The sequence below is a fragment of the Pleurodeles waltl genome, chromosome 5 (genome assembly GCF_031143425.1).
Source record: "Pleurodeles waltl isolate 20211129_DDA chromosome 5, aPleWal1.hap1.20221129, whole genome shotgun sequence".
In the NCBI taxonomy this organism is placed as follows: domain Eukaryota; kingdom Metazoa; phylum Chordata; class Amphibia; order Caudata; family Salamandridae; genus Pleurodeles; species Pleurodeles waltl.
Window position 1 is genome coordinate 1,347,544,185 of NC_090444.1, and position 15,557 is coordinate 1,347,559,741.

Sequence of the window (15,557 nt, forward strand, 5' to 3'; positions counted from 1 at the left end):
GGTGTCTATTGGGCATTTCAGCAACTGGATCGCTTCACGATCCGGCTACTGAAATGCTCTCAGAGACATCAAAGGGAAGGAAATTCTTTTCCTTCCCTTTGAAGCCTCTCAGGCCCCCATCACATGATCAGAAGAGAAATGCTTTTGCATTTCTCTTCAGATCCGTGCTGGAAGCACGGTGGGGCGGCCTCCAGCCATCTCGGTGGGGGGGGTCGGGTGGAAGGGGAAGCAATTCCCCTTCCAGCCCTGCCATGGGGGGGGTGGGGGCGCAGCCCTCGGGGAGCGCTAGCTCATCCCCGAGGGCCAATACTAAGACGCGCTGGTTACGTCCTTGGCGCCTCAGCGCCGCAGCCACGGATGTAACCATTACGTCCTTGGTGCCCAAGGGGTTATTGCCTGGGTCAGATCAGGCATTAGGGGCCCTGTGGACACATTTCCATGGTTATAAACCATGGGCTGGGTCCACTGGTGCCCTCCTCAAGCCCCAGGATCACCCAACCCACACCAGAGGGTCCCCATCCCAGGTAAGTAGGGTAAGTAGAGGTAGGTATTTTTTTTTTATTAAAGTGCCATTGGGGGCCCAACTTGGGCCCCCCTGTATGGAACAGGGTGCAGTGGCCATGCCCAGGGGACAGAGGTCCCCTGTGCTGGCCATTGGGGTGTTGGGCATGACTGCTGTCTTTTCTAAGACAGCATTTGTGCAGTTTTGCATCAAAAGGTATAAATATGCCCCTATGTTTTATGTGGATAGCTGAGCGGATTAGTAAAGTCAGCCTTTACAGGGCTTTAAAACAAATGAAAGGTATGTGAGAGGGGCTATGGAGAGATGAGGGAATCGGAGGAGATGGTCATGGGGTGGGAGGACGCCAAAAAAAGACCGTTGCACAGGGCGCCACCAGCGCCAAAGCCGGATGTGGGTCAAGAATGCTTTCAGTATGGATCTGAGGACCCATTTTGGTAGGTTGTTCGTGTTGCAGGAAGATTATCCTGATGCTATGCACGACTCGATGCATAAATCCTCATGTCAGTAATTTGGTCATGCATTTTAAAAATATTACTGGCATCATGCTTGTGACTTTTTCACATGTTTTTTCCGCAGAGAGGTTTTTTACCCTTCCAAGATGGGGGTTCCGAAACAGACACTGAAAATGATTACTTACCCTTCATTTGGAATTTGAGTGTAAGATCAACTTTGACCTCAATAGGTTGCTGTTAAGAACCTATGTGTACAGTGGAAATTTAATGTAGAATCAAGTTTATATTCAAGAATGCAGCTGCTTGATTTTTAATGTGTAGCATTAGATCTTAAGTATTTATTTTGCATTCCAGGAACTGCCGCTGTAGCTGTTGCTGGACTTCTTGCAGCCCAGAGAATTACTAAAAACAAGCTCTCTGACCACACTGTTCTCTTCCAAGGAGCAGGAGAGGTACAGTAGCTAATTTACTTCCTTTTGTATAACATATATTGTCAGAATTTCAAATGTAGCCGCCAAGTTGCTTCTCTTTTCTGTATCTTGATTTATAAACTCCAATGAGGTCGAAGGCCTTAACAACTGCCTCAACCTTTGCGCGCTTCTGTTTAGGTTAACCGTTGTCTCACATACATCATTTTGGTTTCAAGAGAGAGATCCAACATCGTCTGGAAAACTGGTATCTGCATACCTATTTTGGTTTTATTTATTACAAATAAACATTGTTAATAAGTGCCTTAGCTCTAATTGCCCTGCGCTGAAGTGTGTTGCTTATAAGGTTAACTGGTGAGAAACGTTCATCTCTCTCCAGCTTCCATGTTGCTACTACTGTGTTGACTTTGACTAATGTAGTGGTAATACACGTTGGCTATTGCTCATACTACAACTAGCCATCTCTTATTAATTAAAGTATGAATTCAGAACTTGTTTTTGATGGTAAATATGTGTATGAAAAATACTAAATACATAAAAACTGACAAATTAAAAAATGTTTCTTTCCACATTAGGGGGAGATTTACGAGAGCCTAGTGGAATGCAGCGCAGTGCAGCATCCAAAGTTGCAATGCAGAGCTGCGTTGCACTAGCAGGAGAGAGCTGGGCAGTGCCATATCTATTAAAATACTACCTTCCTCATCTCTGGGCATGTTTTAGGCTTCATACAGTAATAAAACACACTTTTGTACCATAATTCAAAGGTGTGTGATTGATGCCTAGCAAAAGGTTTGGTGCTAGAAGGGTACCCTTATAGCAGAAAAAGCTAGGCTAAGATATACTTTCAGTATCTTCAAACACTGTATGCATGTCGAAGATTGCTGCACACAAGTTTGAAAAGTGACATCTGTCTCAATGAGTTGTTATGTATTTTTTACAGAAAGCCCTGTCTACAAATGTAAGTAGCTAGGGCTTTGTGTCATAAAACATGGGGGTACCGTGGGGACACCCATGTACCACCCTTAGGATTCCCGCTAGACACAAAGTACTAATGTCCCACTAGACACAACACCATCTCACAAGGCCTTTGTGGCAACCTCTCAGAATTCATCAGCAACAAAATCCCTGTCCCTACCACATCTACAATATGGGTGCTGACCCTATCAGCATAGTTCTCACCCGCATGTTAAACAGCTCCATCACCTCCAAGACGTTCCCGGATGCCTGGAAATACTCTTTGGTCAATGCGTTGCTAAAGAAACCTTCGGCAGACCCCATGCAACTAGCAAACTACTGCCCAATCTCCTTTCTACCGTACCTGGTCAAGTTGATTGAAAAATCCACAAACAAGCAACTCTCTGAAAACCTCAAGGCACACCAGTTCTTAGACCCCACATAATCAGGTTTCTGGCCCAACCACAGCACTGAGACTGCCCTCTTTGCAGCAACTTATGACATCAAGCTGATCCTCAACCGCGGAGACACACCTGTCCTTATACTGCTTGATCTCTCTGCAGCCTTCAACACTGTCTACCACTCCACCCTAATCAGAATACTACACAAAACAGGCATACAGGGACCTGCCCTCAACTGGATCTGTTCCTTCCTCGCCGGAAGGGCACAAAGAGTCAGTCTGCCACCCTACGCATCAGATGCCAAGAAGCTTGTATGCAGAGTCCCCCAGGATCATCTCTCAGTCCAATGTTATTCATTGTATACATGGCTTCAGTGGTGGACCTCATCAGATTATATACCATCAAAGTTCTCATCTACGTAAATGACACCCAACTGATACTCTTCTTCTTAGAAAAGTCCCCAACTACAAAAAACAACTTCTCCACCTGAATGACCGTAGTAACCACATGGATGAAATCCAACTGCCTCAAACTAAACACTGACAAATCTGAAGTGGTGATCTTTGTAAGGAAAGACTCCGTTTGGGACTCCACCTGGTTGCTCCTCCTGGTGGCCAGCTGATGTCAGCCCTTCACCCACCCCTACTACCCACGCAAGAAATCTTGGAATCATCTTGAACGAAAAAATCAATATGAAAGCCCATATATAAAAGAGGTGACATCCAATTGCATGAGGATGCTGTGAAAGATCTTCACATAGCTATCGGAGAACACCCGGACAAGGGTTACACAGGCAGCAGAAGGCTGACTTTTTACTTGAAAGTTTCTCCTAACTACACTATGACATGTGGAATTCCTTGGCTGGAATGACAAAATCCATATATAATTTAGAAAACTCAAGTCTTGTCCTTGTTTTCCTGGTTTTGTGGAGATAACTGTTCCTCTGATGATTCCTGTTGGGCTCCAGTATAATAAGTCACACCAGAGAACATGTCTACATCTATTCCTACAACTGGCACAGCTTATTTTGTTTCAAAACGGTACCAACAATTTCTGGATGTTTTCCAAAAGCCTACTGTCTTCTCTATTCTGCCCGACAGAGAATTCGATAGTCAATTCCAACCATTCCTAGACTCATTATTCCCATTTGGGTGGATTATTCTTTGTCAAAGCCTATATGAAAAAAGGTCTTTAGGCATAGTCTTGAGGGAAACTTTCAAAATGAGTTAATAACTTGGTACACCTCTCTCGCAGAGACCAAACATCTTAATTCTTCCTGCCTGAGAAATTTGAAGAGTTGTGACCTCGTGCAGATTACAGAGGGCTTTACAAGATAACCTTAAAAGACTGTTGCCCTCAGCCACTTATGGAAGATATTCTGGAATGAATGCAATGTTCACCAAACTAGATTTTCACAGAAACTACCACCTGCTTTAAATCAAAATATGAGATGAGTAGAAGACAGAATTCTGCTCTTCCTTCAGTCATTTAGAGTACTGGGTAATGCCTTTTGGACTCTCTGATGTGCCAGTAATTTTCCAAAGGTTTATTGGCAGTCAGCCTGGTTTAGTTGTTGGCGGTAATGGTCCTGCTGTCGACTTTTCAACTGTAAACCTGCACGCTGCTGCGATGGTCCACCCTCCATATTTAGATGTTAGTGGTCCCATAGACGAAATACCGCGTTCAAACCGCCGCCTCTGCCAAGAAACATCAGCTGTGTTGACTGTGGGAAAGGGAAAAGAGGATGGCGGTGGGACCACAGCCAGCTGTCCAACTGTGCAGATTCAGATGTGCCTTACTGCCAAAGAAAAAGTGGGGTTCTGACCTTCACTTCTTAGTTGGTGATTTGGGGGAGAAAGGGAGCAAAAACTCACCTTTTTACCACTTTCCCCCTATCTTCGACTGGCCACAACTGGACAACACATGCCCTCGCTGCTGCCATCAACCCACGGGAAAAACACAACCCCCCTCCCATGGATGGACTGCAAGGTAGTGATGCTGCTTTGCCAGGGAACTTGGGCTGAGCACCGCGCGGGAGGTGCGGACCACTGGAGACATATACATGTCACAGTAATTTATTTAATCACTGTCACATGCATATGTCAGTGGCACAAGTGGGTCAGATATGGGTGGGGACGCACAGATAAATGCATATCGCACACATGCACAACTGTCATTATGGTGCCAGAATTATTTGGCAAATGAATGTTGCCACCTCAGTGATGGTACATTCACACATGTCAACTGTGTCCATTTGTGCACATTGCCAGGGGACTTGTATCTGTCATGTTGTGCTGCGAGTTGTGTGTGTGAGTCAGTACGTGTATATGTGTACGCAACGCGATTGGCAGGATAAGGTGCAGATGTGTGTGAGTGTGTTTGTGTAGCTGAGTGTGTAGTTGTGTTGTTGTTGTGGTTTTGTGGCGTGTGGGTGCACTGTCAATGATGTGTGTATATTGTGGCATGGATGTGTTTCAGTGTGTGTTTTCGGAATGTACATATTGTGTTGTGTCAGACTGGCAATGGGTAAATGTGTGTATGTGTTGTGTAGTGTGTAGTGCGGGGTGCACCTATGGCTAAGGGACTAGTGTGTGTGTGTGTCACTTACCTCCCTTCCATAGTCGTTGCCATTGTATGAAGTTTATTGAGTCCTGCCACCGTCTCCCGCCATCAGTGAACCTCCACGAGCACAACACCTGCAGGACTGTAACATCTAAATATGGCGGGCTGAACACTGCCACATTGAGGGTCTTTTTGGGCCCGCTGCTGATGTGGGTTGGTGGTGATACCACCAACACCTAAATCAGGCCCAATGTCTTCTCCAACATCCTAAATCAATATGTGGTAGTCCATCTAGATGATATTTTTATATTTTTCCACTTCCCTATCTGACCAAAGACAACATGTTAGCTCTGTTCACCACTGCTTATGACAACACCAATTGACCTGTAAACCTGAAAAATGTAAATTCAAGAGAGAGGAGATTGAATACATGGGTTATCTTCATCTGGCTATGGTCTGACTTTAGACAATTACAAGTTTTCTCTCTGGCTAATTCCAACTTCTGTCAAAGACAGTCAACTTTTTTTTGGATTGGCCAATTGCTATTATCAGTTCATCAAGGACTTTGCTAACATGACTACTCACATCTCTCAGACACTCAATAAGGAGATCTTTAGCAAGGGTGTCAGATGGACAGAAGAAGCTGAGAAATCATTTTTAGAGTTAAAGGAGGCCTTTACTCAGCTCCAATACTTAGGCATCCAAAGTAAAAATGTGTTGTAGAGACTGATGATGTAGAAATTGCTGTGGGGCAATTCTATTCCAAGAACATACTGAGGATCATCTGAGCCGGCCACTATTCTGTCTGTTTCATGCCCTTAATTCTTGTGAATGCAAGCATCCCATAGGTGCAAGAGAGTTTTGTCAATAAAACATGAGAGTACTGAGTGGTGGCATTTCTTGTTTGGTAACATTAAGCCATTCAAAGTCCAAAGAGAGCACAAGAATCTGAAATTCCTTCAAAACATGCAGTGCAGGAATAGTAGTCAGGCTCAAGGGGGCTATGTTTTGACTCAACCTGACTTAAATTAAACTGAATTCCAACCTTTCTACTTCCAGAAAGGGTAATTAATCTCACTCAGACATTCTTGTAAAGAGTTATAGATGCTCATGCTCAATGATCTGAAGTAGAATTAGGGACACCTCTTGTCATTCATCAAAATCTCCTTTTCTTTCAACAAGCGCTGTTAATTCAAATGAAAGACTTACAGACTGAGGTTTTACTGATGTGTTATTATTCTGCTGTAACTGGACATCACTGAGTCAAATGCACACTAGAACTAGTGCAAGGCTTCTTTTGGTTGTCTTCTATTCCATCTGAAGTAGAACTTCATGTAAAGTCTTGTCCTGCATGTGCCAAGGGTAAAGCCTTACTTGATAAATCTTTTGGGTAGCTACAGTCTCTGCTCATTCCACCTCATCCGTAGCATACCATCTCAACTGATTACACATTAGAACCTCCTCCTTATGATGGTTGTGATGTGATTATGGTTACAGTTGATCACTGTTCCAAAATGGCACATATTTCATTAGTTAACAGTTCGCCCCAAACCACCAGCATGGCAAAACAATTTTGACAGATATTTTGTGTTTGCACGGAGTACCTAAGATCATCATAGCTGATAGAGAATCCCACTATATTTTATGTTTTTGGCAAGCTATTTGTTCCTCTCTCAGAACTCAACATACCATGTCCTTTGGCTTTTATCCACAGACCAATAGCCAGACAGAGCGAGTCAATCAGTGCCTAGAATAATATTTGAGATTTTTGTATGATGCTACACTGAACAACCAGGCTGAGTATGTTTCTCTAGCTGAATTTTCTTATAACAATACCACCCATTCCACTACTGAGATTGCTCCAGTTTTCTGTCTTTAAGTTTTTCACCCTCGCTCATTCCCAAGTGCACCAATACCCACACTTATGGTGCCCGTTGATAATGATTTCCTAAAACGTTTGAACAGAGGGTCTGATTTGCATTGGTAGCTTACACATTTGAGTTCCCTTGCAATTTTTCAGTATTCACAAACTGCACTTTTGTAGTAACATGCACTTTTATGATAAGTCCAGCACTACACATGGCCAACCACTGATACTGCAAGACCCACCCATAGACAATAACAGAGGTATGGGCTTAAAATGAAACCTCATAGGAAATATGTTAAATTAAATTATTTAATATAGTTACAAATAGCAGCAAATATACATTAATGGTAAACATATATATATGAGAGTAGTGCATATTTTAAATATATTATAGTTTTAACTATTTTAAATAATTTAATCTAATTTGACATTAAGTAAACCATACCAAGTTGGTATTTCAGTGTGGTATGCTTAGGGATCACATTTCAAATACTGATTCCTTACGGTGTACAGTAATGTTTTGGGAGTGAAATCTGGTTGCAAAACATTAATATTCTACCGGTTTCTGAAAGGTAGTGGCAACCCATTTGTAAAGGAAGGGGTCCCCTTTGTGAATGGTCAAAACATTTTTTTAGGAATAGGCAGTGGTCCATGGCACCAATGTCTACTTTTAAAAAAAATGTAAAAAAACTTGTAATTTTCTTTTACCCTCGACCCATTTTCCTTAACAAAAACGAGCTGCATAAAAAAGATTGTATTATTTAAAAGCAATTACAGACATGGTGGTTGGCTGACCCCAGCAGGCCATTTTGCCTATCATGGCAATTAATTGTAGTGGGTCACAATTTGTGATCTACTTCATTGATGTAAGGTTGGTCAAATTCCAGCATACTATGATTCTGTATTTTGTTAATCAACCTATTAGTGCATAGGTCAGTTTGCAAATACCTCTGCATTCTGTAAAAGTTGCTATGCAAATTGTGACCACTTTTACCAAATGCACTGTACATACATCTGGCCCTTAATGTACAAGATGAACAAGATGCAAAATGGCCTCTGTCAGCTAATCAGCAGAATGAAGATTAACCTTCAGTTGACAGCGGACTGTACATAAATCAACAAATCACAGTAAACGGCCTAATACAATGCAAAAATGTGTCTGGTCAAACTATCCAAGAAATAGAAAAAAAGATGCAGACGTAAGAGGACAAATGCTAGGACTTGGAAAATATTCAGAGAAGGACAACATGCAAACTGGGAGGCGTGATGGCTCAGCAAACAGCGCTTGCCAAATGGAAATTGTATCAACATATGAACAATTGTGAACAACTGTGGAGACACATTATGCTGTGCCACACTACTCTGTACCACACTGTGCGTACTATTCAAATTTGAAACACAACAATAAGTCTAGCCAGGCAAGAACATGCTATTCTGTCAAAATTGTACTGTGTCTTACTATTCTGTATCACACTGTGCTTAGCATTGCAACTTTGAGCACAAGGAAGAGCAGAGCCATGTGAGATATGCCATACAGACCTTACCATTCAAACTTGGAGCACAGTAACATGCCCAGTCAGGTGAGAGCATGCCATCCTGTCTTTTACTGTTCCACAGGCGTGCACCAGCCATTGGGCCAAAAGGGCTTTGGACACTGTCCACCCCAATCCCCACCTCCAATCCCCCAGTCACGTGCGGTAACCTGGGCTGCAGCTTTGTGGATTCTTGTCACAGGGAAAGCCTGGGCAAAGACAGGTTAGCACCTCTTGCTGCTGGGCACAGTCTTCAGAGGAGGGAATGGAGGTTACCAGTGATTCTCAATACACTGGGGAACACACCCCATGCTAGGGGCTCTCACCATGCAGGTCAATGTGTTTTAGCATTCAACATTGTTTTAAAGGTGAGACAATGATTGCCGATTAGAACTGAACTTCCGCACTTGAAGGTGATGTCTGCCCTCTTCCCAACTTGACTGATAACCTTTGAGTGGGTCCAAGCAAAACAAGGCATAAAATGACAAATTATATTGAATGTTATTGCATTTATATAGGACCTACTACCCATGATGAGGCATAGCAAGCACTAAAGAAACGCAAACAAGGGGGCAAAGTTGTCTTCTTGTTTTCAAATGACATTGCAGTGATACAATGTTCATCAGGTAGACCAAATGTTATTGCCACCAGTACCTTGAATTCCAGAGCAGACGGAGGAGAGTTAACGGAGTGGTGGGGTTTGTGATCTTGTGTTTTTAAAACGGTAAGTACTGGCTAATTAATAAGAACATGCACAGTGATATTAGTAAATATCGGTAACAGCAGCCTCTGAGTAATGTGTCCCTGGCTATCTCTTTTAGCCAGAAGGTCCAAACATTGATGTTGCTTGTGTGTCTTTAAGGCAGTATTGCCATCCTCGTGATGGCTTGACAATAGCATCATGTCACACAGTTACTTTAACAATTGTGCAGTTACTCTAACAGTACACAGGCAGCTGTGCAGTGCAGGGTGCCACTGTGCTTCTCTATCTCATTATTGTTCTGTGATTCAGTTTGGGCAGGATGTGCTATGTGCACCCCAGCAGGGAAATACATGAGTTGCAATATTCCCCTGTGCTTGTCGAAGATTGCTGGGCACTAACCTCTCACAGTCTACCTTAGAGAATGCCATTTTGTACCTCTTTCTGCTCTCTCCCTTTCATGAAGCACAGCACTATAACTTTGCTTGCTGCCCTCCAATGCATGAACGTTTAGTAAATGTCCCCCCATGGTGTGCAGTGGAGAAGGGATAAGAAGATAAGGTAAATAGAGATGAGAGTTGAAATTGGTGTGCAAGGTATCAGGAGTGTAAGGTGTTGCTGCCGAACATACCAGTCAAACTGATGAGATTACCTGGGATTGAAAGCTTTTTCATTGCTTGTTTGAAGAAGCAGAACTCAAAAAGAAGTTGGTTGCTCCTCTGGTGATAGGGGGAACTCCAGGAAAAGATAAATGATTTCCACCACAGATAAAATTATTTCCTGCATGCGGAGAGAGTGGGGTGATGTCACAAATAGACCCTGTCCTCTGGTAAAGTGCAGCTCATTCACAGATAGAGTTGGACTCCAGCCCAGATACAGCTGAATCGCTTCACAGACAGAATAGAGTCCTTGCAAAGATGGAGATGAGCTCCTACATATATAATGTTGAGCTCCTTCACAGACAGTTGTTCTCTTGCACTGAGCCAGGGCTGTGTCCCTGTATATAAAGAGCTGAGCCCCTGCACAGGCAGATTTGTGTCCCTTCAGAGATTGTGGTGAACAAGTCACCAACAGGGATGAGCTCTTTCAGTATTCATTCCTACAATATGAAAGCTGAGCTTTTGTGGGAAATGAGCAGCTCATAATCTTTGAGAGTAGCACAGTCCTCTCACCCAGGTTACTCTCTGACATGGGCTATTAGTGACTGAGGAAGATAATTTGAGAGGGGGGATGAGAGTGAAAGGGAAGGAAATGAGAGAAGAAAGATATTGAGACGCAAGATAGAGACTAGAGAAAGGAAAAAGAGCAAAGGTGTGAGAGAGACTAAGGATGGAAAAGTGGAGGAAGAGAGGAGGGAAGTGAGAGGAGAATGTGATTACGATGGGAAGCAAAAGAGAAGGATTAAGAAACTGTAAATGGCAACATGCTAAGGCAAACTTTATAGGACATTTCACCTGTTGCTTTTTCTCCGTTCTTCACCAAAACTCTGATTGTCACGTTGTCAGTGGGTAATGGTGGTGCTGCCAGTGGATCTTGCAGGTACCAATCTCCAAAGAAGCATTTTGAACACCAGCACTTCATTTTTTTTTAGAAATAAAGCACTGGGTGGGAGTAAAGGTATTCACATGTGACAGTCATTTGACAGCTATGTTTTAAAATTGTACAAGGTGATATAGTCAATTTTGAAATTGTGTTTCACATGGAACAGTAGATGTTAACCTTTTGCATTTTTTGGAGAATCTGGTCTTTTATTAAGATCAGGTATGAAAATAAACATTGTCAGGTCTACTTGGTTTTGCTTCTGTAGAGTAAAATGTTTTAGTAAACACATCACAAAACATATCACAGGTACATCATGATATTACCAGCATCCCTAGCACAAAGACTAGACACTGGCCATGCGGCTGCAGCAGGAGAAGAAGCGCAAGGTGCTGTCAAACTGAGGAGGCTCAGGTAGAACTTGAGTAGCAGCAGTAACATGTCTCATTTTAATAGAACAGATACAAATGGGTCAGCAGTAGTGCATTGCTTCCGTATAGAAAAGGTGCAACTGAAGGGACAGCAGTGCAAGCTTCTCTCTCTTACAGAAATATACTCCCTAGGCTAGCAAAGTAAGCATCACTATATTTTAGGCCCGGACTGTGCAACATTTTGTCCTCACAAAACAGGTATTACATGACAGTAAAAAATATCCTTCCATTACTTGCAGTAGGTACCAGCGGTGCAAACTTGACCTTCATTTACTGCAGATACAACATGAGCGATGTAGTGCAAACTTCTATCACCCACATAACATTTAAAGCTCCATGTTAGACCTGTAAGCCTTAGGGTAATATTTCCCCTAAAATGTTTCCTTCACTTCTCCATTTCTGCTGAACTTATTTGTGTTGGCCTTAGGACTGCACACCTTACCACTCCTAACCAGTGCTGAGGTGCTTGTGTCCTCCCTTTTAAACATGTTAAAATCAGCTTACTCCCAATTGGCATATTTAATTTTCTTGTAAGTCCCTAGTACAGTGGTACTACGTGTACCCAGAGTCTGTAAATTAAATGTTACTATTAGGCCTGCAACTGTTATCGTGCCACCCACTTAAGTAGCCCTTTAAACGTGTCTCAGGCCGGCCATTGCAGCCTGTGTGTGCAATTTAAACTGCTATTTCAGCTTGGATAAATAAAACTTTGCCAGGCCTAAACCTTCCTTTTTAATACATATAGATCACCTCAAGGGTAGCCCCTAGCACCCCAGAGGGCAGTGTCTTTAAAATGTGGGCGTGTTCTTTTAACTTTTACATGACCTGGTAGTATAAAACCCTTAAATTAATTGTTCACCACTGCAAGGCCTGCCTCTCCCACAGGATAACATTGAGTTAACGTATTTCATTTAATAAGTGCTAACTTTCAATTGGGAGCCTGTAGAAAAATAGAGTTTGGTGTCTAAATAATTTAAAGTCCTATTTAACAGTCAAGTCTGGTTTTAAGTCACAGTTTTGAAAATAGTGACTTTTAGGAAGCAGACATTTTCTTGTCCCAACAATTTGGTGTCTGCTGTCTGTATCCTGAGTCGCATGACCAGGCGTGGCTGGCAGTTGGTCTTTGAGTATTGCTCCCAGACAGTGAGACAAATGGCCTTAAGGGTTGGCATGATGCTTTATCTCTGACTTGAAGAGGGGTAGGAGGTGTCACCTACCACACTTGCACATCACAAAGGCTCTGTCTGAGAACACTCTCAAAGATTTTGACACCAGTCTGTTGTGTCTCCGGGCAATCTGGGGTCAGGGCAGGGAGGCACGAAATTCCAAACACATCTGGGGGTGGAAACCTCCAAAACTTTCTCCTACTTCAAAGTGGACATCAGGTATAATCATTGGACCCTCAGACCCAACTCTGCAGTACACCACTGGACCTGTGGAAGATGCAGAAGGATTCCCATGCTTCTCAACCAGGACTACTACTCTGTTGCCCTGCTGCCTGAGTGTAGATCTGGACCTGCATATTGAACCCAGGAGTGACTGTAATAGCTAGTTGGCCTGACCAGAGCCTCGGGGATAGAAGGATTCAACCACCGTGACCCCAACACCTAGATTCTGTCTTCTGTGAGTTCTACCTTGCCAAGTGGTACCAAGCCACTCCTGGACCCTTGGAAGGTGGGCCTGAAATTACTCTTTCAGCCCGGCTGTAGTGTCAGCAGAGTGAATGCAGCGAGACAAGTCACTTACAAAACTCTGCACCACAACTGCTGCATGATGCATCTCTGATGCAGGACTTTGCATTGCATCTTCATCAGAACTGCCTCTGGTCTTACCTCTTACTGTTTTGTAAGCATGCATCCTCCATGAGCCCTTTGTCAATGGCATTCTTGGTGATTACACAGGACTCCAAATCACAAAGACCTGCAACTTTCTTGGAACAAGCAGGTGCGTGATGCATCTTCAGTGCAGGACTTTGCATCACAAGCTCCTTGTCAACAGCATCCTCCATGACAACACTAGACCTTGCATAGCAGCCTCGCAGCTTCCTGGAATTGCTGCTGCACAATGTATCTCCACATCAGGACCTTGCATCATCTCTGCTGCACACCACATCCTCGATCCTGGATCTCGCAATGCTCTGAAACCAGTATTGAAGGTACTCTTGTTCAGTGGGCCTCAATGTGTCCCTGTATCTGGCCCACACTCCATCGGGGGTCACCCTGCACTTGTGACTTTTTCCTGGTCCAGCCTGACCAGATGTCCAAAGTTGGCGATTTGTGGTTCTAGGAATTATTTTACTTACATTTTTTTAAATTGCATATCTCAAATTCTACTGATTGGATTTTTGTCATTTTGTCTCAAATAATTTATTAATTTTCACTCTAGTTTTCTAAATTGGCGTGTGATTTTTTTTCTGTTGTGTTTTCACTTTATTACTGTTTGAGGTGCTGCATAAGTACTTTACACATTGCCTCTAAGTGAAACCTGACTGCTCTGTGCCAAGCTAGTAGAGGGTTGAGCACAGGTTAATTTGGGGTTTGCTTGTGACTTCACCCTGACAGAAATTATGAACACCAGAGGCTGACCAAATCTACTAAACAAATTTAATCTACTCAACATCAACATCATTAAACATTTGGGAAGAACAATGCATATTAATAAAGCAATCACTTGTGAGACAGATATATGTTTCAGCTCAGACAATGAATATATTAGTCAAATCAATTGCACAGATTGAGAATTCAGGGATTGACAAATAGGCTCTCCCTACTACTAACCAAATCAGGACAAGCATGTGTGGTAGTGGGCTACACATGCTGGCAAAAGTAAAAAAGAAAAGACAAAATCAAATTGGAAAATAACTATCTCGGTCTAAGTTAAACTAACTAAGAACAATAAAAGACAGGTGTCAGCATGCTAACTCTACTCAGGAAAGCAGGTTAGGGGAAATTAACATTTGCATTAGAATACAGCTTTCCTAGGTTCAGTTTTGTCAGCAAAGCATGTAGCTCATCAGCCAAATCCATTAAAAGCACCATCAGGGTGAAGTGCAGAACAAAGGCTGCACATGGAAATCAGGAAATGTCCAAGGGGACAGGTTAACAGAACAAGATTCTAGAGGGGACTGTTACTGAAACTTACAAGTTCTTCCCTTACTTCGAATTATTCAAATCAGTTTGATTGGTTAATTTGATGAGTCTGCATTATGCAAAAGGGGCACTATCCAATAAAAATTCAATCACTAGTCAAATTAGAAACATCAGGAATCTCTACCAGGGTTGGTGTGAAGTCATCTCTCCTTTCAGTGTGACGCCAATAGTTTACATCACCTGTTGCAATCCATGCTCCTTCCCTTGGCACAAGACGGTTTCCTCCTTTTTAATGAGAACAGTTCTTTTAAACAATAGTACCACTCTCCCTTCAGTCATCAGGTTCCAATGTTGAAACATTCAAGGACACTACAGTGCAGAACTTACACCTAATACAATAGGATTCCTTACTAATCATGTGAAACGACCTAATAGAAAAATTCATGTTAGAGAGAAAGAAATGATTTGACATTTTATGCTGCTGCAAATATAAAGGCTTCAGACCTAGTTATGCTAACACGAAAAAATAATGCATTAATCATTATAGATCATATTCATCTCTACTAGTAATAATGCATTCTAATAATTAAAATATATTTCAAAATTGTTAAATCATGTTAGCACTTTGTCAGGTTTGGTCATGGTAAGCATGTCTGCAATAAAATATAAATGTGAACACTTTTAAAATACACGTCAGTGCAGTTTTTTCTTTAGGTTAGTCTTTTAAACATGAATATAAATGACATCAAATGGTGACTTCTGGTGCACTAAAAGCATTATTAACATTTACGCTCCAACATCCACCAGACCCCCAGATTGCCTGGAAGCTTAATATGTGGAGTAAAGGTTATGCCAAGGGAGGAACCTAGCTGGGAGTGGTCGGTGCTGAAACTGAAGAAGACTTATTAGGAACACAAATGCTGCAGACCTCACCTCTTCACCCCTGAAAAGCAGGATGATTGTGTGTTGACCTTGTCTTTCTATTTTTGAATTGACTCACCTTAAAGAAAATTATCGTATTGAGTCAAACCATTGCATCTGAAAGGTGGATGTGCACATGGAGGGAGCTTCAGGACTCT

At 42.5% G+C, this 15,557-nt stretch overlaps 1 protein-coding gene across 1 annotated transcript in view; it reads left to right on the forward strand.

The window, feature by feature from the left end:
• The window catches only part of ME1 (malic enzyme 1), a 1,525,515-nt gene that overhangs the window by 1,228,300 nt on the left and 281,658 nt on the right, over nt 1–15,557 (forward strand). The window contains exon 8 of the mRNA XM_069235609.1: nt 1,330–1,427. Within this exon, the coding sequence (XP_069091710.1) occupies nt 1,330–1,427 (98 nt within the window). The remainder of the gene's footprint in view (nt 1–1,329; nt 1,428–15,557) is intronic.